At 37.2% G+C, this 24,145-nt stretch overlaps 2 protein-coding genes across 8 annotated transcripts in view; one reads left to right on the top strand and one right to left on the bottom strand.

Moving 5' to 3' along the window:
• The window catches only part of LOC127850803 (meiotic nuclear division protein 1 homolog), a 39,623-nt gene extending 35,390 nt beyond the window's left edge, over nucleotides 1-4,233 (top strand). Inside the window, exons 4-6 of the mRNA XM_052384123.1 lie at nucleotides 323-430; nucleotides 1,645-1,804; nucleotides 3,346-4,233. Coding sequence (XP_052240083.1) covers nucleotides 323-430; nucleotides 1,645-1,804; nucleotides 3,346-3,452 — 375 coding nt within the window. The 3' untranslated portion in view covers nucleotides 3,453-4,233. The remainder of the gene's footprint in view (nucleotides 1-322; nucleotides 431-1,644; nucleotides 1,805-3,345) is intronic.
• Nucleotides 4,234-5,936: 1,703 nt separating this feature from the next.
• LOC127850680 (uncharacterized) overlaps nucleotides 5,937-24,145 on the bottom strand; it is a 66,129-nt gene continuing 47,920 nt past the window's right edge. For 6 of the 7 annotated variants that reach the window (XM_052383933.1, XM_052383922.1, XM_052383900.1 and 3 more), the window contains exons 2-5: nucleotides 17,939-18,016; nucleotides 13,215-13,449; nucleotides 11,922-12,086; nucleotides 5,937-10,518 (exon numbers count right to left, since the gene is read on the bottom strand). In XM_052383933.1, the coding sequence (XP_052239893.1) occupies nucleotides 9,262-10,518; nucleotides 11,922-12,086; nucleotides 13,215-13,449; nucleotides 17,939-17,976 (1,695 nt within the window). In that variant the 5' untranslated portion in view covers nucleotides 17,977-18,016 and the 3' untranslated portion in view covers nucleotides 5,937-9,261. Of the gene's footprint in view, nucleotides 10,519-11,921; nucleotides 12,087-13,214; nucleotides 13,450-13,993; nucleotides 14,103-17,938; nucleotides 18,017-24,145 lie in introns of those variants that run through there. The other variant, XM_052383951.1, reaches the window with a different exon arrangement.

Below are 24,145 nucleotides of genomic sequence, written 5' to 3' on the forward strand. Positions count from 1 at the left end.
GTGCTGCTTTTATATATCCAATTTTATGAACAGTTATGATCCATTGTCATTATTTGTACAAAAAATAATAAAATGATTATGTCTATTGATTCTTTTTGCAGAAAACAAATATGCAGAAAGACTAATATAACCAGTGTGGTATTGTGTTGCCTATCACAAAATTACTTCAACATTTTGCAAAGAAGAGACTTCCTTTAAACAAAAAATATAAAAGCAGTAAGTGAGTACTCAATAGCTAATCTGGCACTACACTCTATGCAGATGCATTAAACCCCGTTTTTCCATCCCAACTTCTCAAACATTTTTCCTTCTTGCTTCTCAGCGTCGCCGTAAGATCGATGACTTGAGTGTCAAGGTCAGCGAGGCAGAGACCAGGTGCTCATCTCTGAGAGACGCCGTGGCACAGGCCCGTGTTGGCAAGGAACAGACGGTATGATTGGGTTTTTTTTGGGGGGGGGGGAGATTATTTTTATTTTGCTCCCCCAAATATTTTGGGGGGAGCATATAGTCGCCGCTTCATCTGTCTGTGTGTGTCAGTCCGTCCGTGCAAAATTTTTGTCCGGGCTATTTCTCAGCAATTAATGACCGGAATTCAATTAAACTTTATGGGAAGCTTCACTACCAAGAGAAGATGTGCATATTATCAGCCGGTTCTGGTCGGATGATTTTTCACAGAGTTATGGCCCTTTGAAATTTTCTATAAACTGTACATACAGTGCAATTCTTGTCCCCCCAACTACTAGACGTTTCCTTTTATCTGAATATATAGTGCAATATTGTGACAACAAAAAACTTTAGGGAGCATCACCTGTCTCCGACGGTTTCTTGTTTAAAAAGTATTTGGGTAAAACGTTTACACAGCAGTTCAGAAGTCAACATTCAAAAATATGTTTTGGAATGTATGCATGACACATTTTTGATACGTTTATTGTTACACTCGGACTTTTCTTGTGATAAATGTGTCAACAGTCTTCCACCAAATCACCAAAACCAATGGCTCAATGAGCTGTATATGCCAGGGGTAAATTAATAATATTAGTAACATGGCTTCTTAGAAGCCCTAAACATACCCTAAACTGTGCAATACAGGGTCTGTAAATTTATATCGAGTTTAGCGTAGTCAGTACGAAGCTGTGATTTGTGATTGATTTTTCTCAGAACAATACTTTTCCACAACTTAAACTAAGTAACATTACTTTACTTAGCTTTATTGTATTTTTTATTACGTCATATTTTTGCTTTTCCTATCATCTTTTACGTTTATTTTGTAAGAATGAATTTACTGATTGGATGATCAACCATATTGACCTGATATTGCAAAATAAAAGGTTAGCATGTGACCCAGCTCAAACATGTTCTGCACAAAATACGATAATAATTGACTCTTGCTGTGGGAAAATGGGGCTGAATGCATGTGCGTAAAGTGTCGTTCCAGACTAGCCTGTGCAGTTTGCACAGGCTTATCAGGGACAACACTTTCTACTTTTATGGAATTTTTGTTTGAAGAAAGTGTGTTCTTAACAAAATTCTAGTCATCCCTGATGAGCCTGTGCAGACTGGGATGACAGTATGCACATGAATTAAGTCTTTAAGATGCCTTTTCCTGAACCAAGGCATAATTGTTTGTGTCCCGTTATCCTCCAGGATGACCGGACAGAGCTGCTTACCCAGCTGAGCGATGCTCAGTCAGAGAAGTCACGCCTGGAGAAGGAGTTAGAGCGTTACCGGGAGTGTGACCCCGAGGTCATTGCAGAGGTCAAACAGCAGACGCAGGTCGCAAAGGAGGCAGCCAATCGATGGACAGGTACCTTTGTAATAAGATGGGTTTTTTTAACCAGGTTTTCCGAAGGAAAAAACTGGTTATTAGATTGGCGAATGCGGGCGGGCTGGCTGGCTGGCTGGCGGGCGGGCTGGCGGAACAAGCTTGTCCGGGCCATAACTATGTTGTTCATTGTCAGATTTTAAAATCATTTGGCACATTTGTTCACAATCATTGGACGGTGTGTCGCGCAAAATAATTACGTCGATATCTCCAAGGTCAAGGTCACACTTTGAGTTCAAAGGTCAAAAATGGCCATAAATGAGCTTGTCCTGGCCATAACTATGTCATTCATTGTGAGATTTTAAAATCATTTGGCACATTTGTTCACCATCATGGTACGGTGTGTCGCACGAAAGAATCACGTCAATATATCCAATGTCAAGGTCGCCACAACTAAAAATAGATTTTATTTTTTTTAAACAAACTTACAAAGGGGGTTAATTTTGTTTGTTCATTTCAAAAGTTCAGTTTGAGTTTTCTCCCTTTATCAGATTTTTTTTTCACAATGAAAACCTGGTTTTGTGACAATTTTGTCCCTTGTTTTAGATTTTTGTATATGTTGTGAAAAAAAAGTCATTTAAATTAAATAATTTATGAAAAGATAAGGCTTATTGAAATGCTCACTAGTTGTTTTTTTGGTGGAACCAGTACTTAGTGTCTTTTGGGAATGCTGCAAATGGGGGATCGATCCTCTTGGTCTCTAATTCATCTAACCCTTTCCCCACTCAGAAGCACAGTAAAAATGGCTATTTGCAAACAGCTTAAAACCACAATAGCCTGCAAGTAACTTGCAGTCTGTTCAGGTTGTATGCTGTTTGCTGCTCATCAGTATCTAAGGGTTGAAAATAAAGCCTTAAAAACTTGAATCTAGTAAGAAAGGTCTTCAATTAAATATAACTTTCTAAGGAACTACAAATGGGTGAAAATATTTATTTTAGTTGTAAATGGTTAAAAGTATGCGGTAGTTTATAGCTCCTAATGGACATCTTTCTGTTTGCTATTACAACTTTGCTACACAATACGAAATACTGTTAAGGGAATTTATCACTACTAGGACTGGCTCTAGTTTGAAATAACATCAACTGAAAATTTAGCTTTGCTCTGGGAAAATGGGGCTTAATGCATGTGCGTAAAATGACGTCCCAGATAAGTGATTGCAGTGTTCCCAAATTGTTGATATAAGTTTATTCTCTATTGGGGAATCATGTTATGAATCTTCTCCACACAAAGTACTAAAAAATGAGCTTTCGAGTTTCAGTGTTTGCTTTGCATACAGTCATGCCTTAATATTGATTTAACCCTTTCCCACTCAGAGGCAAAGTGAAAATGGCTATGTGCAACAGCATAAAACCAGAACGGCCTGCGAGTAACCCACAGTCTGTTCAGGTTTTATGCTGTTTACTACACATTAGTATCTAAGGGTTGGAAATAAATCCTTTAAAAAACTTATCTTGTTACAGGTCAAAATATCTATCTAAGTGGTAAAGATTAATTGATGTTTAATTGGCTTGAATATTCTTCAGATAATATCTTCTCGACCAAGTCATGGATCAAGAACAAGTTCAGTTTTGAGGAGGCTGTAATCAACAAACAATTTGAGATCCCAGAAGATTTAGACTATATGGAATGAACTAGAATTATTTCAAACCAATAGGTTTTAAACTAAATTCAGTTAGAGCCTCGTTTTTGGAAAACTGGGCTTAAGTGTTGTCCCAGATTTGGCTGTGCAGTCCCCTTTTATGGATTTTTTTATATAAAAAATTCATGTTGTAATGAAATTCCAGTTTAGATGGAAAGTGTAGTTCCTGATAAGACTTTGCACGAGCTAATCTGGGACGACACTTTACGCACATACATTAAGCCCTGTTTTCCCAGAGCACAATTCATTTTATTCAAATCAGTGAAATAACATACGATAATGTGCTTTAAGCATTATTGCTTTCTGATCTATGTTTTATTAAAAAAGTCAAGTTGGTTGTTACTTTTGTCATGGTGGATTATATTATGTGAAGAATGGTAAGTGGACTCTTCATTCAAGAGTTGCCATCATGAACTAGATCACAAACTTCATTAGTCACATATCTAATAAACAAGTTCATAGTACTTTGGTTACATTTGGTCTCAAAACTAATCTCATTATATACACGTATACAACCAAACATATTTCACTGTACAAATTCACCGGTAAAACTGCGGCCGATGCAAACAGTTTTGATAAGTAAATTTTTTTTAATGTTTGGTCCTTGTTGAAGGTTATGAAAAAATGCTGTTATAGCCATTATTAAGCAACCATCACATTTATGGATATCGTTTTGTTTTGTTATAAATGTTATATAGAATGCTTGTTAGCGATGTAACTCTTTTAACCTGAGCTTGCAAAGCAAGTTGTAAATACATTCTTATAAAATGTATGTTTTTGTATTTTATTTGTTATTGTATTGTTTAGAATTATTTCTAGCTCACCTGAGCAAAAAGTGCTCATGGTGTACTTTTTTTTATCAACTTTTGTCAGTCTTGCTAAGTCCAGCATTACACCCTTAAAGACCCTGTCAGCATTTGCCTTGACTCTAACTAGGTCACTATGTCTTACTAAAAAAAACTGGGTCACTATGTCTAACTAAAGAAAAACTGGGTCACTAATTAGGTCACTATGTCTAACTAAAGAAAAAGCTTGTGAACACTCATACTTTTCGTCTAGCCTTGATGAAACTTGTTCAGATCATTTGTACAATGATTTCTTGGCTGAGTTTGAAAACAATTCTGGTCCGTTCAAAAACATTGACGCCAAGTTGGGGAGCAGTGTTATTTATATGGCTATACATGTAGTGCATCCCTGTTAACACTGACTCTAGAAGTCACCTGTTTTGTTCAATCTTCATGAAACTTACCCAAAAACCATTCTTCTAATGATAGCTAGGCTGAGTTTGAAATGGTTCCAGTCATTCGAAAAAAATGGCCACCAGAGGCGGGGAAGCTTTCCTAATATAGTTACAGTGAAACCTTGAACACTTACCTTTGCTTTTTATGCCCCCATTTACAAGAAAAGGGGGTATATAGTTTTCGCACTGTCCGTCGGTTGGTCGGTCGGTCGGTCACACTTCGTGTCCGCTCTCTAATTCAAATAGTTTTCATCCGATCTTTACCAAACTTGGTCAGAAGTTGTATCCAGACAATATCTAGGTCAAGTTCGAATATGGGTCAAGCCGGGTCAAAAACTAGGTCACGGGGTCACTTAGTGCATTTCAAGGATTTAGCATGGTGTCCGCTCTCTAATTGAAGTAGTTTTCATCTGATCTTTACTAAACTTGGTCAAAAGTTGTATCAACACATTATCTAGGTCAAGTTCGAATATGGGTCATGCCGTGTCAAAAACTAGGTCACTGGGTCACTTAGTGCATTTCAAGGATTTAGCATGGTGTCCGCTCTCTTATTGAAGTAGTTTTCATCTGATCTTTACTAAACTTGGTAAGAAGTTGTATCAAGACAATATCTAGGTCAAGTTCGAATATGGGTCATGCCGGGTCAAAAACTAGGTCACGGGGTCACTTAGTGCATTTCAAGGATTAAGCATGTTGTCCGCTCTCTAGTTTATGTGGCTTTCTGATTTATTTTGATATTCTAAGACATTTTTATGCCCCCAAAGGAGGGCATATAGTGATCGGACTGTCCGTTCGTCTGTCCGTCCGTCTGTCCTTCACACTTTGCGTTTAGATTTTGAAAAATGGTCATAACTTCTATGTCGCTTCTGATAAAAATTTCATATTTGGCATGCATGTGTATATGGACAAGGTCTTTCCATACGCACACAAATTTTGACCCCTGTGACCTTGACCTTGAACTTAGGGTCCCTGTTTAGGTTCGAAATCTGCGTTTAGGATTTGAAAAAAAAGCTAATAACTTCTACCAAGCTTTTACAGTTATACTTTTATGTAGTGACAAAGTTACAGTTGGGGGCATCCGTGTCCTGTGGACACATTTCTTGTTTCGTTCACATTACTTGAACCCCTGACTGTTTAATACAGGCACCCAAATTTGAACTGTAACGCCACGTTTTATAACTGAGGACAGTAGTTACCCCTTGGACCAAAACTGGTACTTAAAGAATTTTCACAAACTGTGTTAGTTAGTTTTATTTGTGTATACATGTCAAGCATTTTACAGTTCAATATAATCAATGCATTACAATGTGGTAACATGTTAAATAAAAATACTACGATATAGCTTACATTGTAACTTGAGGTGTAAATGGTGCCTTTTATCACAGATCTAACTAATATAACGATATGATGTATACACAGGATAGCCCGTAAAGCCTAGACATGTAAACATGAATATGCTTATTTCCAACGGGGTCCCTGGATTTTGTTAAACAGGTCTTATAAGTGACTATAAATATATAGTTTGTTTCAGGTCTTAAGATAAAAACGACATAATCTTTCAATTATTTCTTTTACGTATTAAAAAAGTGAGACTTTCAAACATTGACATGATAATACACAGACTCATGCAAATTAGCATAAAAATAAGCAATTTCATAAAATAAAACAAATCTAAAAGTAAAAATACATGGATTTCTCGTCTTCCTTCATTTCATGTTATAAATGTTTCTTAACAAATTTCTTAAAAGTAAATTTCGATTTGATGGACTTTATATTATCAGGTAATGAATTCCAATCCTTAATACCATTGTAGTAAAATGAAGAACTAGTTAAGCCATCAACTTGAGGTACATAAAAATTTAATCTTGATCTGTGTGTGCATATGGCAAAGGTAGGTTACCAGTGGTTACACTTAACTTTAAGTTTGTGCTTTTTTGGTGGCTATTTCTCTTTTTGCCCCATTGAGAATATGAACAATAATATATATTTTATGAAATGAAAAATATTTGCTTTCGATCTAAAATCAAAGCAAGTGTTATAAAACTTATGCGGCGGTGCCAGACAAACTAAACATTTGTATCCGCATAACCAGTAGGTTAGGGAAGCAGGCTTTATAAAATCTCTTCTCAAAAACTTGTTATTTGGGTAATAATATTTGGTTGTTTCACTGGTTGTGCATGTGGGACATCGTCAAACTGGGGTTTCTGCTCAATAATTTGTGAATAAAAAATGGACTCAGTCATAGAAGTTTTTCAATGAAATGTCAGATTTACGCATATAGGCTTCCAAAATCATTTTGAAGTCAAAGGTCATATTAATCAAACATGGTGCAATTTTACAATAACTTACCACAAAGGTTCACAAAATCGAGATGGGTGTTGCCAATAAAAGCTCCCTAACTCAAAGGTGAAGGTCACTCATAGACATCAGATTCTGGTATTATTGATCTCGGTCAGACTTTAAACACCCCCCGCTGTTGTAAAATAATACCACACATGTTCATCATGTGGAGAAGTTGTGTTGAATACTGTAGATATAACATGTTTGGCCCACTCATCACGGGGAAACTACATGAAAACATAAATCAATTGTGTATAGTTGGCGGATTAAAACAAAAAGATTAAGTTTTTTTCCAAAACATGGATGCCACTTGTCAGGTGGTTGGGGCAGTTTTCCTGTATATTGAAACATTGTGACTATTACATGTTCAGAACAGTAAGGTTTCGTCTGACGGCCTTTGGCTTCTGGTTAGTATTTAGGTGGAGTTTTCAATTATTTTGTGAATCCGATTACATTCGCTATATAAACTGGTATCGGTGCGATCATTTTTGCTACATTTGATAATATTCGCTAAATTTACTTAAAATTACCAATCATAAAAAGAATCTTAATTAGAGATTGAGCAGTTTTTCGCAATCTATTGCTAATTGAATAGGTTATCGAAAACTACAATATAGCAAACCTACATGCATGTACATTATTTCAATTTTGTTAGCGATGTTAATAAAAACAAATGAACATTTTCTTATGGCCTAGTCATAAAGTTCATGCTATGCATGCAACCTTCTCACATAATACATGTTTTATGCCCCCGGATCGAAAGATCAGGGGTATATTGTTTTTGGCCTGTCTGTCTGTCATTGTGTCAGTCAGTCATTGTATGTGTGTGTCCCAAAACTTTAACCTTGGTTAAAGTTTCATAACTTTTATATTACTGAAGATATCAACTTCATATTTGGCAATCATTGTGTATCTCACGGAGCTGCACATTTTGAGTGGTGAAAAGTCAAGGTCAAGGTCATCCTTCAAGGTCAAAGGTAAAATATCATTGTTTTTTTATGCCCCCGGATCGAATGATTGGGGGTATATTGTTTTTGGCCTGTCATTCCGTCATTCTGTCTCAAAACTTCAACCTTGGTTAAAGTTTTATAACTTTTGCAATATTGAAGATAGCAACTTCATATTTGGCATGCATTCGTATCTCAAGAAGCTGCACAGCTTGAGTGGTGAAAAGTCAAGGTCATCCTTCAAGGTCAAAGATCATTGTTTTTTTTCTTTCTTAAAACTTTAACCTTTGTTAAAGTTTGGTCATAACTTTTTTTAATATTGAAGATAGCAAATTGATATTTGGCATGCATGTGTATCTCATGGAGCTGCACATTTGGAGCGGTGAATGGTCAAGGTCATCCTTTAAGGTCAAATGTCAAATTTATGGATTCAAAGCTGCGCAAAAGGGGGCATTGTGTTTCTGACGAACACATCTCTTGTTCTTTCCTAAAACTTTTATCTTCGTTAAAGTTTGGTCATAACTTTTTTAATATTGAAGATAGCAGCTTGATGTTTGGCATGCATGTTTATCTCATGGAGCTGCACGTTTTGAGTGGTGAAAGGTCATCATTTAAGGTCAAAGGTCAAATTTATGGCTTCAAAGCGGCGCAAAAGGGGGCATTGTGTTTCTGACAAATCGCCTGAAACTTTATGATTAAATATAAATTGGAACCATTTATCCGGTTTCTACATTCGTGGAACTTTTAAACTATGTAAGACTTAACTTTTTAAAGCATGCAACTATAGTTCAACATTCGTCCCACCTTTGGTAACTCAATACTCATGTGCGTTTGCTAGTGTTGTGGGATGGGTTTTGTGTTTTTTTCACAAATTAAAACGAACCACTGCGAGGTTAAGTCCATTTAAAATTATAAACTCGTGATCTCAAGTATGAAATGCTCAAAGCCATTTTTTTGTATATGCGATGTCAGATAACGTTATGACGCATCTGTCACGATGACGCTACATGTAGTCATAAAGCTCTGGAATAGGTAATAGTTGTTTTCTACAAAGTACTAGAGTCTGCAAGATATAATAATAACACTCATATACAGACAATCATGACTTATTGATTGCAGCAGAACATGTATGAGTAACATTTATAACGCTATGGCTGAAAACGATTTATAAATGCAATGCGAAAATTATTGTTTATAAAACAAATAAATCAATTTAAGTAGTAGAATATGATATGAACTGTGTAGGGTAGCTAACAGTTTGGTTGCGTTGCTCTCATATACTCGGGAGAATATAAGTTCTCGACTCAATGTCTGTCGGTAGAGACTTTACCCTAGCCGCGTCTCTTTCACAGAGATCCCAAATAAGGGTCCTACATATCCTTTTAAGGGGCCATACTTCATGGTACCTTTCTTCCAATTGCCGAACCGCTGTCTCGTAGTACTTCTTAATGTGCTGCGGGGTGTTTTTGGAATAGTCCTTCTTTAGGATTTGCAACGTCTCTTTAACGCATGCGCGAGTCATGAACAACGTCAATGACAGCATTGTTTCCACGTCATTAGAGTGGTCCTTTGGCTTCTCGTGATGCGTAAGCTCCTTTAAACTTGAGAACAACGTATCACAGAACGTATTAATGACGTATTTGCCGTTCTCTTCCCTCGCGTTCGGGTCCGCGCCCTGGCGGAGCAAATACTTGAATATGTCCGTGTCGACGCCGAGTTTCACGCTGGACTTTGCAAACTGGTGAAGTACCGTGCCGTACCTGTTGCAGTCCTTATCCCCCAGCCTCCCGCGGGCGTTGATCTTCGCTCTGCTCTGAATTAACGCTTCGGACATCTGGACAACGAACCGGACGGCGAGAGCCTTCGATTCTAGATACTCCGAGAACACTTCCGTGGTCTCTAACAAGCAGTGCATGGCGGAACTATACGCCATCCGGCCATGCTCAGATTTGATACCTTTGGCGTTGAGCTTCGTTTCGTAAGCAACTTCGTCAAAGTTGGGGTTCGCACCTGCATCCACGAGCATTCTGAGGGCGGTAACGTAATGCCTCGTGTTCCCGTAATCATGAATGCACAGCGAGTTCTTGATCAGGCTGTACATGGGGTATGTGTTCGGCGGAGATGCTTTGTTGACGTCATATTTATGACGAATTAAAACTTGCGTAACATCCGGTAATCGCCGATAACCTTCTGTTCCGAATTCCGTCGTATTGCTAAAAGTATACAGCATGTGAAAAAAGTTCTTTTTCCCAAACATGTCGTCTGTCTTGATCTTCGTTTGAAGCAGAATGTCTAAACAAAAGGCGCTCGCTTTTTTTAGGGAAACCTCGATCGCTTTCTTGATGTCTTCCGGCCCTGGTTTGTCCTTCTTGATAATGAGATTTACGGCCATCTGCGACTGGGGGATGCATGCGAGCGCTACATACGGGTACTTTGCGAATTCCGGATGTTCCTTGATGACGCACTGGTCTAGAATCTGCTTCACACATGCCAGCTGACCCGCCTCCGCAGCGACATCGAGTGGCATGATCTGAAACATAACCCAGTCATTAATAAAATAAACATGTTTACTGTGTTACCTTGTATAAATTAATAAATTCTAGTGCACACTGTGGCAATTGTGCGTTTTTGTATAAGTCCTTTTTAATCAACGTGGGTGTAATGCTTTATTAAATGATCCGTGCTCTTTAAAAAGGGGGTTTAATGTATGTGCGTAACGTGTCTTCCCAGACTAGCATGTGCAGTCCGCACAGGCTAAATCAGGGACGTCACTCTCCGCCTAAACTGGATTTTTTCTAAGAACAGACTCTCTGTAAACGAAAAATATCATACAAGCGGAAAGTGTTGTCCCTGATTAGCCTGTGCGGACTGCAAGGCTAATCTGGGAAGACCGTTTACGCACATCCATTTAACCCCCTTTTCACAACACATGGCCCCCCAAAAATGTATTTTTGTTGTATTTACATTTATTCACTGACTGTTTTTATTGGCAATTAAATACAATTTTTCGCAATTGAACGTGTAAACTATCAAGCCAACAGGGTGCCCTACACTCAGGACACGTTTTCAAGCCGTTTGCTCTTATTTTCTATTTGTTTTTAATTCGATCAGTCAAAGTCTATGTGTGAGAAAACGATGTGCAAACATTGTTTAGCAAATGTTCAAAGTAATTGACACTTACGTGGTGTTTTAATTAAACACATCTAACGTGTGGCGAGTCATTTAACAGTCGTCCAATAACGAGGGCAATTAAACAACCAAATGTTTTTTATACAAGTTTTGAAGGTTTCATGACAACATTTTGTCGACACTCACGTATGTAGAGATATGACGTTAAACAGCAATATTTTGTTTAGTTGTGTTTAAGCTTTTTCGCCCTTTTAAACAACAATTCATTCATGTAAGCCAACTCCCACTTATCATGTGATCACTTATTTTACAGTTCTAGGTGCACATACTAATGTCAGTATTTGAAAACTATCCTTCCTTAATCAGATGTTATGGTAGAATGGCCCTAGTAAGTTTTGATTAATATCCCACACACGTGATGTGTCCTGGCCGGTGATCTAACCTAGTGGTAAATGCCAGTTGGCATAACATAAGTGCATTATGAGTCAAACCATAAACTTGTATCATAAATTATAAATATTAATCTTCAAAAGACAAAATAAATGATGAGTTCATTTTAAAATACCATAATTTTTTACATATTTTTTTTACAAAAGGACAACCATTATTTACCGATAGCTCTTTCCGCATCAACTTTGACCTTCGCTGAGAAGAGACTTCATTTAAACGAAAAATTTCCATAAAACCGAAAAGTGTCATCCTTGAATAGCCTGTGCTGACTGCATATGCTTATCTGGGACAACACTTTACGCACATGCATTAAACCCCGTTTTTCCAGACTGAGTCTCATATATAATCACACACCTCCCTCCTCCTGTCTGAAGGTCCATTGCCGTTCAGTTTGTATGTGAGTTTATTGGAGGGTCGGTTGTCGTCCTTCCGGTACTGTAGGATGATGTTCAGGCACGTCCGGTGGCCCAGCAGGCATGCCAGGTGCGCGTACAGGTTGCTCCGGGGCTCGAACGGAGCCTTCAAGTTGAAACAGATTTGAACATGTACAGTAGGACACTCGATGTAGGGTATGTAAGTACAATGTACAGTAGGACACTCGATGTAGGGTATGTAAGTACAATGTACAGTAGGACACTCGATGTAGGGTATGTAAGTAGAATGTACAGTAGGACACTCGATGTAGAGTATGTAAGTACAATGTACAGTAGGACACTCGATGTAGGGTATGTAAGTACAATGTACAGTAGGACACTCGATGTAGGGTATGTAAGTACAATGTACAGTAGGACACTCGATGTAGGGTATGTAAGTACAATGTACAGTAGGACACTCGATGTAGGGTATGTAAGTACAATGTACAGTAGGACACTCGATGTAGGGTATGTAAGCACAATGTGTACACCCATGCAAGTTTCAGATGATCGTTTTATTCTTCAATGCAAATTATTAGTTACAACATGTTACAGCATGTATACCGAGAATTGTGAAGCTAAAAACGGATTTGTATTGTAGTAATTAATAACGCACGTTGTGGTATAATCCTAGTAATTTACTTCCGGTCCCTGGGCAATAAATCTTAGACCGACAAAAAGGCGAAGAGATCGGTCATTAGGCCACCCCAATTATTATGCTCCTGCGTGGTTTATTAAAAATAAAATTCAAGATCTATTCACACGTACATGATTCATTCAGTATTTGTATTTATTTCACAATTGTGATGTTTTACCAGGAAGTAGGCTTGTGTGGCTATTAAACAAGCATAGTTGATACTACGTCGCCATAGCTACCGTAATAGTATACAGCCATTTACATTAACAGCGATAATCATTAGAGCCTTGCTCTGTGAAAAGGGGGTTTTATGCATGTGCGAAAAGTGTCGTCCCAGATTAGCCTGAGCAGTCAGGGCTAATCAGAGACGACACTTTACTCTTTTATGGTAGTTTATGTTAACAGAAAAAAGTCTCTTCTTAACAGAAATCGAGTTTAGGCGGAAAGTGTCGTCTCTGATTAGCCTGACCGGACTGCACATGCTTATCTGGAACGACACTTTACGCACATGCATAAATTAAACCTCTGTTTTTCAGAGCGCGGCCCATATATATAGAAAAATCTCGCCATGTTACGACTTCCTGCCCTCCAACCGACCTGGAAATATCCGTTCTTTAGCAGATATTCGACCGCCTCGCCCTGATTTATAATGATCACGTGATGCATGAGGTCAAGGTCATTGGCATCCAGCCATTTCATGACGTCAGCTTTAGTCGTCTTTCCAAGACATGCTCCCGCCTTGGCTGGTTCCTGTTTCTTTTTCAATCCATCCAAGAATTGTTGCGCGACCTTCCCCGCTGTTTCCGAAGCCGGGCCCCGATGTTCGCCGTCCCTACAAATCAGTATATATATTATACAGTACATTTGAGCCGTGCTCTGTTAAAATGGGGTTTAATGCATGTGCGTTAAGTGTCGTCCCAGATTAGCCTGTGCAGTCCACGTAGGCTTATCAGGGACGACACTTTCGCCTTAACTGGATTTTTGCTAAGAAAAGACTTTCTGTAAACGAAAAATACCATAACAGCGTGAAGTGTCGTTCCTGATTAGCCTGTGCGGACTGCACAGGCTAATCTGGGACGATACTGTACGCACATGCATTAAACCCCCCTGTTCACAGAGCACGTCTAATTTATTGTGTTTATGTATTTATGCCTCTAATGATTATCGATTATCACGTACCATCTGCATTACTCAAAGTTTGTAACAGTCTCTGTACACAGTGATTAATTGATAAATGAATTTTATAGTGTACAATATACGAGCTTATTGTTTGATATAACTGAAATTAATACATATCCACGCACGAATACAAATTATTTGCTTAACACGTTTATATTTGTTATATTTGCACCAATCAATAAAATGTTGATCCTTACATTTACGTTATTGTTAATGTTTTAAACTCCACGCAGATGAAACTTTGTTGCGCATTCTACATCTACTGATTTCAACAAGAGCATGTACGCAGTTCCCGTTATAGAAAAGAAATAATCAACAAAATATTTAAAATGGAAAGACTACCACAGCATTTTTTTTTCAAACTAAACTACACCGAAATAATTATGTTATACCGAACACGGTAATCAAAAATGCATTACAGTCCATTTGACCAACGGCATTCTACTTTTCGGATAACGGAGTTTAAAAATGCTTCAACAACTAGTATGGACAAACATCTCAATTGTGTTACATTGATTTCGCAAAGAGATGAATTTTCTTCCTATTTCCCTCTAGTAAAATGGGGCTTTACGCTGTTCGTGAAGTGTCGTCGTCAGGGACGACAATTTGCCTTAAATGGATTTTCGCAAAGGGTAGATTTCTTTTAAACGTAAAATACCATTAAACAGAATAGAACAGAACAGAACAGACAAATAGATCCAACAAAAGAATCAAACAACTGACAAAATAATTTCGGCTTAAGATCATACTGCTTACATTAATATAGTAAAATATTCGTAGCCTTAAGGGCTTTTCCAACCAAATGTTCTTGATTTAAAGTGACACTACCAGTGTAATTTAAAACAGTGCCGAGATAATTAAAATTGTCGACGATTTCTATATCTTGGCGATTGTGGGATAAATTTCTTGCTCAAGGAAATTCCAGCGGTCAGGGCGGGATTCGAACCCGGGACCTCTCGATTCCTAAACCAGCGTCCTACCATTAGACCACTGCTCCCGACTTATTTTAATGGTTCTGTACTTCTTCTGGTGATTTACCTAGAATAGCCATGTCATCCGCAAATATCAATAAAATTAAGGTTATGTCGTCTATATTTAGGCCAGACAATGTGCTTTCTTGTAAAAATAGTTCCAATCTTCTACAACAGTGAAAAAAGAATCGGGGACATTACCTCCTCTTGTCTTAGACCGACAGCATAACTAAAGTATTCGGAATATGATGTGCACGACTTAACACAAGACTTAACATTTCCATACATATTCTTAATTATTCTCAATAGTTTACCTTGTACACCAGATTTATACATGTTTAACCATAATGCATTACGATATATACTATCAAAACATTTGAGCAAATCAATGTATATAACATACAAACGTTTGTTTTAATTTAAAAAAATGCTGCACAACAGACAACAACATATAAATAGCATCAACAGTTGAACACCCTTTTCTAAATCAAAATTGTGCATCTGAAATTTTAGCATTATCTTCGCAAAACGATTCGATACGTTTGTTTAAAATGGTTGTAAACAACTTGGAAAAACAACTGACAAGTGTTATCCCTCTATAATTACTAACATCATCAACAGATCCTTTTTTTATGCAAAGGTATGATAGCTCCTTCTTTCCACTGATCGGGAAAAAAGCCCGAAACTGAAATACTATTAAACATGTCACATAAATGGTTTGATAAAAGATCCGAACTTTCAAGAAAATATTCATTTAAAATAAAGTCACTACCAGCCGCTTTATTACGTTTTAAGCGTTTAACTGCATTTTTAACTTCATCTACTGTTATCGGCTGATCTAGTTCGGGAAAAGTACAATTTTCCTCATTAAAGTTATTATTTGAACAAAATTCTTCAGCTTCGGCATTATTTTTTTAATTAACTGCTTGTAAAGACGTTTCTTTTCACACAACGTTTTCCTATTTATATCAGACTTAATACAATTAAAACATCGTAAAGCGTCGTGGTATTGATTTCGAGCAACTATACACTCGTTGCCAAACCAATCAGCGTGTTTAATACAACTATCAACAAAGAACGTGGGTTTATTCTTGTAAACATGAGATTTTAAAAACAACGGATCAGCAACGTTCCGGATTGTATAGTAAATTTTTCTACAGCTACGTTAATTGAAAGTTTACTTGTACAAACAATCTTTTCAACAATTTCTGTCAAGGCGAATAATTATTACAACTGCAATGGTGCATGATCGCTCCATTCGTGAAAATCACAAACAGTAAAGTTTGCTAACGATTGAAAATTGCTTTCTGTTGTCAACTGATAATCAATCACTGAAGAACCGTTATTTGAGAAAAATGTAGGTTTTACAACTATCGCCTATTCTACCATTGATAATGCGTAATGTAGATGACTTACACAGATCAATTAATTTAATACCAAGACTATTGTGTATTTTATCTATTGAAGCCCTAACAAAGGCTTGGTCTGGTGAATAATCGACATCATCATGTTCGGTATTAATTGTATCATGTACAATAAAATCAATTTTATTACCGATTCTACTATTCAAATCGCCTGTTATAAAAACATTTCCAATTTCAGAAAAATATGTGATATCATTTTCTAAAATATCAAAAAGATCGACATTAAGTGTATTGTAGACGGGTGAGTCTTCTCCTCATATATAGCTACCACATATGTAAATATCGAGGGCAGTATTAAAAAACTTATGATTTAATTTTATCCAAATAATTGTGCCATAATGATTCCGTATAATTTCAATTCCATTTTTGAAAAATGATCTTTTAAATAAATAGCAATACCACCGCTACATCTGCGAGCGTTTCTATGTTGAAATTTTCTATAAAAAAAGATAGATAACCGTCAAACGTAATGTAATACTAGATAGCTTGGTCCATGTTTCAAACAAAAAACCATATATCAAATGAACTTAAAATATTTGTCAACTCTGTACTAGATCTTACCGCGGATCCATTTATGTAGAGAGTGTCATATGCCAGAAAGGCACGTTTGCCTAACCGCCTCGCCTCTTTCATTTGAGGCACTAACTTGCGTCTCTTTTCTATTACCTCTTGGGGAAACTGTTCAAATGCACGGCACACTGATCCGTCTAGTTCTTTCCATAGTTTGCGCACCATTTCTCTTTCCTTGAAAAAAGTAAAATTGGCGACGATGTTACGCACTTTCCCAGGCGATGCACCCTCTCAAATTTAATTTAGTCCACAACGGTACGGGCAATCTTAAAAGCGTCTTGAAGGTACTGGCGGAGTTTCCGTTCGGTAACTTCCGGCTGCTCGTTTCCGGTCGTGTTGTCTTCTGCTACCCCGGTGAAAATTAAGTTGTTTCGCATGGCCTGCGATTGAAGATATGAAACGTTATCACGCAGGGTGTCTCTTTCTTTTTCCAACTGCTGCATCCGCTCGGACAGCTGCGCCGCATGTATGTCCGCACCGTCCACCTTGTCCTCGAGGCGCGTAACGCGTTGGTCTACTTTTTGGACCCTTTCGTCAATGGCCACCCATAGCTAATTAATGTCCTTTTCCAGTGCACCCATTCTTTTTCTATGGACTCTATCGCACCCATCTTCTACTCCATAACTTCGAGGCGCCCACTAACGTTTTGAAGAAGGATCATTATATCCATGTTTGTTGGCTCGGCACTGTTTTCAGCCATTGTTGGACTTCCTGATGCCATCAAGAAAACACTACAATCCAAATTGTCCTCACCATATAACACGGGATTTGTCCAGCTTAAAACTGCACTTACGGGTAGATTTGTGTCAGTACCCCCAGACGGGCCTCTTTGTTTATGCACTTTTCTACCATGTGAATCATTTTCACTGCTGTTTCTATCTTTTCTTTTTCTATCTCTCGATTTAGTCATTATTTTACGTTTACATTTTGTTTCACTGAACACTATTACACAAAATCCAGATATATATGTCCACTTAGAAAGGTTAAATTAATAAATATTCCGATGTTTTGTTACACTGCAAAAAAATCGACCGTTCGCGCCAAGATCACGTGACCATATATCATTAAAAGCGGAAAGTGTCGTCCCTGATTAGCCTGTGTGGAGTGCACATGCATTAAGCCACGTTTTCCCAGAGTGAAGCGAATTCCTATTATTTTTTAACTACCGGTAACTTACCCGTTTTGATGGGATTCTTCTTTAAACTTCCCGTACATATTTGTCGCGTATAGGGTCGGCTATTACCAGCAGGAGTTCCTGAAAACATACACAATTATGCATTTATTGGATGGCAGATCCGTTGTGAATGTATTACCACTTCCTATTGACTCAATTTCAATAGAAAACAGAAACTGGAATGTAAATTTACATAAAAAGCTTCTTGCAAGGTGAAGTCGTTAAGAGGAGTTCGATTTGCAGGTGATTGCATACACAAGACATGTTTAATACGCGTAATGCGATCTTATATTTTTTTTTAATTATAACAATTTTGATGAATAAAAAAAGTTCAGGAGAGGTATTACCAGAAAATAAACGAAAGTTGAGTTTTATTTTTTTTTCGATTGTAAATAATTTGATGCTTTACAGCAGAAAACTATTTCACAAGATATGTACAATGTCTGAAAATCCCTGTAAGTCTGCATAGATTCGTTTTATACCATTTTTATATCCTCGAGTCACCAGTTTCGGTCGATTTAACAAATAATCGAAAAAAAATCAGATTAAATACAATAAAGTCGGCAAAATAAAAAAATACGTACATCAAGACTTATTCATAGTCCATAAATTCATTTATTGAGATCGAGCAATTGCTTCCCTTTTTTACCATAAACACCGATATTACAGCATTCGAGGAAAGTTGTGCACTGCGTCACCTGTTTTGGTCGATTGACTCCAGACCTCAATATTTCGGCGATGGTTGTCCCAACAGTTATATTAAAAAAGTAGTTACTGCAGCAAAAAATTCCTTTTGCATACTCGGAGCTGCAAAAAACGGATATTCTGTATGTTGATGTTAATTTTATATAAAAAAAAGAACAAACAAGTAATAGAGCTAGCAAAAAAAGTTTAAAATGTCGATGGTTATCTATTCAGATCGGAATACTTATTTGTTATCTTCTCATTTTTGAAAAAAAATGCGAGTATCCGTCGGTGCATTGTGTACACACCGGCCTTTCTGACAATAACGTAGTGATGTCACCATCTATGTATAGAATGTACGTCGGTGTTGACACTTGCTTTAAACACACCCCTCTTATAGGTATTATATAGGAAAATGCCCCTCTTATAGGTATTATATATACACAAGGTATGAGACGTACTATATGTCTATTGCTGAAAGATTGTGGAACACTGAACGGGACCTTTTTCACCGAAAACACACATGTTCCCATGCAGTTGCCGACAATATGCAACTGGATTCGTTAAAAGACAGTAAAAGCAACGAGATTACACTACTAACCGATCTCCTGCTCGGCTAATAACTTTAATATTCAATTAAATTCGACTTTCTCGCTACATGTCTGTGTTTTGTTGTCATATTTTGTCGATCGAATGCTCGGTTCTTAAACGCCATATCATTGGCCAACACAATCAGAGCAGCCAACCAGATGACGCGTTATAAAATTAAAATGGTGTACATGCACCGAGTGACATATAGCGAGAAAGTTGAATTTAATTGAATATTAAGGTTATTTGCCGAAGAGATGATCGGTAAGGTGTGTAATTACGTAGCTTTTAATGTCATCTATTGAATCTAGTTGCCTTTGTCCGGCAAGTGCATGGAAACATGTGCGTTTTCGATGAAAACGGTCACGTCTCTTGTTCCACAATCTTTCAGCAATAGGCATATAGTGCGTTTCATACCTTGTGTATATATAATACCTATAAGAGGGGTACCTATAAGAGGGGTATTTTTTAAAACTGTTATTTTTTGTCAATATTCGTTGTTGGAAAGTTAAACCATACACAATAGGTTTACATTTAACAATCTGGAACCCCTGGAGTAAGCTCGGGGGGGGGGGGGGGGGAGTTGGGGGGAGGGGTATGGGCGGGGGGGGGGGGGGCATTTTTTTTATGATACTGCTGCCTGTGTCTAGATCTAGCTTATTAGTGTTATTGATGTTCAGAATGTGCGTGCCTATTTGGATGTGAAATTGTGTGTGTAGAACATATTAACGTGTGTGTATTTTGGTTCAGTAGTCTATTCGAATTGTTTTGCTTTTGGGTGTAAGTAAACGTAAGGGTATTTTCTTTGATGAATAAACTTTGTCTTTGTTATTTTATCAAAGAAAGTCTATTCAGTAAGAATAACCCGTTTGCAACAAGTGTTTCAAAGTTTAATAGAATTATGACGGATTATCTAATGTTGGGTCACAAACTACAGGATGTGAAGGCTAGACTATTTTGCGTACCAGAACAAATACATTCTATATCACTACGCATGGTTACATTCGTGAGATTTAAAGCGCTTTTAAAAATGAATAAAAAATATTGTTAAGTTTATTAGATCTATTTATGTTAAATGTCACGTTGACAAAAAACAAATGGGATAAATAGAATACTAGGATTAGCGTTGAATACAGAGAAGTTTATGTTGGCTTTTGCTCGGCTCGAACACCGAAAGCGCTCGCCAAGGCTCGTGCTCCCGGTGCTCCAAGCATTGCAACATAAACTTCTCTGTATTCAACGCTTACCTAGTATTCTCTATATGCGACACAAGTACACAATTTTGGTTCTGCAACAAAGGTGGTATCGGTATCTGCTAAAATTTGTTCGTTATTATTTCTGATTGAATAAACATATTTGATTGAAGGTACCATAAAATAATGTTATTTTACTTTTTAATTACATTCATCGTTCATCTTCACATGGTGATTCATGATTGAGACAGTACAATGTTGACATTGAAATCGCTTTTTAAAGACTTCTACGATTTAAAAAAGCCGTGCCTAATGGTTTTGCACATTTACAAAACATTTATTGACCAATGTCATTCCAATTTGTTATCAGTATAGACAGCGGACGCTAAAGATTAAATTAGAACTTCGTGCTTCTGTTTGAAGATAATTGAAATTTCACGCAATGGGTGTACATTCTTTTAAACAAACATAGACGAATGACACATTAGCAAAAGTGGAAAAAGTTCAGATGAAGCTAACTATACCTACATTCACCCATTTATGCCTAGCGGACTCTCACATCCTTCTAAATTGGATCAATTTATTTACAAAATTAGGGATGTTTAGTATATTTATTTCTATATTTAGAATATTCCTTAGGCTTACAGAAATTCCTTTAAGCAAACAGCGCAGACCCTGATGAGACACCGCATTATTCGGCGTCTCATCTGGGTCTACGCTGTTTGCCAATACCTTTTTTTCTATACGCTAGGCATAAATGGGTTAACATGTCCCAGCAATGGCGACCGGACGGGTCGTGATTATCATTGGGCCATGCTCTGTGAAAATGGGTTTAATGCATGAGCGTAAAGTGTCGGACCAGATTAGCTTAATTTAATGTTTGCTATGAAAACACTTGATTGAAATGAAGCGAAACATATCATAAAAGCGGAAAGTGTCGTCCCTGATTAGCCTGTGCGGACTTCACAGGCTAATCTGGGACGACACTTTACGTACATGCATTAAACCACCTTTTCACAGAGCGCGGCTCAAATAAATGCCATTTCTTGCCATACGAGGTGAATACAGGTGAACACGCTGGGTCATTAAGATTATTTCCCACTTATGCTTTCAAAAAGATACATGTCGTTTTGTACCGTGGCAATAAAACGCCTTTTACCAAACCAAAAAAAAAACACACAAAAATGTCATCTTTAAAGCGTCAAATAGTCAACAGAAAAGCAACAAATATTCAACCAAACTTTTTAAAATAATCCCACAAAATATAAGGAAACGCTTCCCAAACATGGTTTGTACATACATTTAACCTCTTAAAATTCGTTGTTCTTTAATAATTGTTTACTTCAAATTCCACCTACAGTGTCTAGAATGCCTTTAATCCCCTAGTTACATTCGTGTTCATCACTATTTTTTTCAAGGCACACTTTAATACTATTATACTAGTAAAGTGTCGCTAATGACAAACGATGCAATAAGACCGTTTATGCCTAGCGTCTAGAAATAAGACCTTGGCAAACAGCGTAGACCCAGATGAGACGCCGCATGATGGGGCGTCTCATCAGGGTCTGCGCTGTTTGCTGAAATGAATTTCTGTAAGAAATATTCTAAATACATGTACATGTGTATAGAAATAAATATACTAGATATCTCTAATTTTGGAAATAAATTGATCCAATTTAGAAGGATGGGAAAGTCTACTAGGCATAAATGGGTTAAGACCACTGTTATTTCGGTAATACTGGCAGATTGGCATATGATGTATCCCTGTCAAACCTAAGTATTTTAACATTTATTTTTAACAATACATGCATACAATTTATCTAGATGAGAAAATAGGTAATGGCTTGTACTTGAGTGTTTAGCGTAATGTATATAATCTTGGTCAAAGATCTATCAATAAACGTTTATTGATAGCTCAGTGTATTAAAAGAAAGATCTCTGGTGAGTTCAAAAAAACGCTTCAATACATAGAATGGCATTCGACAAACAATTAACTAGAATTCGTGTTATTTTTCTATTTTTAAGTGCATGTAATTTTTTCGGCGTAGCTGTATTAAGCCAGCTTTTCACCTTACCTGACCTTTGTAAGTGTCCAATAAAATTCAAATAAAATTTTTCGCGGCTAGGTACGAATGGATACACTTCATTTATTCCATTGGCTGATTTGAGTATACCACCAGAACATTGGAAACATATCCGCGTCTTTGTAACACTGTTCTACTGCATGAAACAATTTTATCTCTAATGAAAAGGCTTAATAGATAGAACAGTTTTACACTCAATTCTCGACATCAATACAGTTTGTGCGTGCACCTTTTATTTTCATAGAAAAGCGTTTATAGTACTTACTTCCACATTCCTGTCAACATGTAAACATGTAAAAGTATAAAGAGCAGTGGAAGCGAGGCCTCGTTGTTGTTGTTGTTCTGAGTTTATTTACAGGTCCCACGCCCCTTCACGGAGTCATTTTAGCTGGACCTGCGAAGCGAGGCCTCACTTTAATGGATTGCATTTCAACCCGCGAGGTATCGAGTTTATATACATGTCATCACCGGAGTTCGCGGCCAGTAAAATAATCGTTATATAATAAAGACGCTATCCGTGAACTAGGTGACCTTGAATTTTCTTTAGACCAGAAATATGTTAAATGAAGATATTCAGCAATATAATTATGGTATGTCAATAATAGATTCTTAATGTGTTTTCAACAAAACAATGATAAATATTATTTTTGATTAATTTAACAATAATTATTCCACCATATTGGTTTATGTATTAAGCATGAGCGCGATGATTCTCGATACTGTTAATAATCGAATCAAATGGCAATGCCCGACAAACCACTAAAACAGGTTTGTTCGAAGAACGCGCCTATAAATACAGATACTTCGCGTGTGGCCGGTTGACTCATATTTTTTAATTTCATTTCCATTCTTCTTTTGGTTTTCTGTTTTGTTTCTATAGGTTTATGACCAGCAATATGTAATAATGTAAAATAAGCCGCGAAAACTCCGCGTAACATCCCGTACTGCGTGTGATTCAGCTAAGAACTGCACAGAAAAAGACAATCGCTATCCTTGATCTCATCCATTGAACTATCAACGCCGTATATCTTTTTTAAAGATATTTCTTGTTTTATATATCAATGAAAATGTTATTCCACAACTTTTAACAGCCTCAGGAAGTACAGATACTCGTTTCCAACTGTTTAATGTTTGATGTGAGAATGATCACGTTTTTTAAACAAGTTTATTTGTTATTACCAATTTAAGAAAAAAATAATCGTCAATATGTATCTTCAAAGTTCAGCGCAAACAATGACTAATCGCTTGTGACTGCAATGAATGGTATGCGCGAAAGTGGTTTTTACATGGAGACACTGGAACAAGAACATATCAATGCGCGATTTGAACAAAATAATTCTCATATAAATTCAATATATATAGAAAACAAACTGACTTAAGGAAATCCAATATCTCCTTGTCCATGTCGTCTGATCTTGCGAAAGACATATTGGTCTTTCAAGATTGATCAATTGAGCCGCGTTCTGAGAAAACTTGGCATAATGCATGTGCGTTAAGTGTCGTCCCAGATTAGCATGTGCAGTCCGCACAGGCTAATCAGGGGCGACACTTTCCGTCTAAATTGTATTTTTGCTAAGAAGAATTCATTTAAACGAAAAATTTCATAAAAGCGGAAAGTGTCGTCCCTGTCGGATTGCACAGGCTCATCTGGGACGACACTT

Source organism: Dreissena polymorpha, chromosome 1 (assembly GCF_020536995.1).
Source record: "Dreissena polymorpha isolate Duluth1 chromosome 1, UMN_Dpol_1.0, whole genome shotgun sequence".
NCBI lineage: Eukaryota > Metazoa > Mollusca > Bivalvia > Myida > Dreissenidae > Dreissena > Dreissena polymorpha.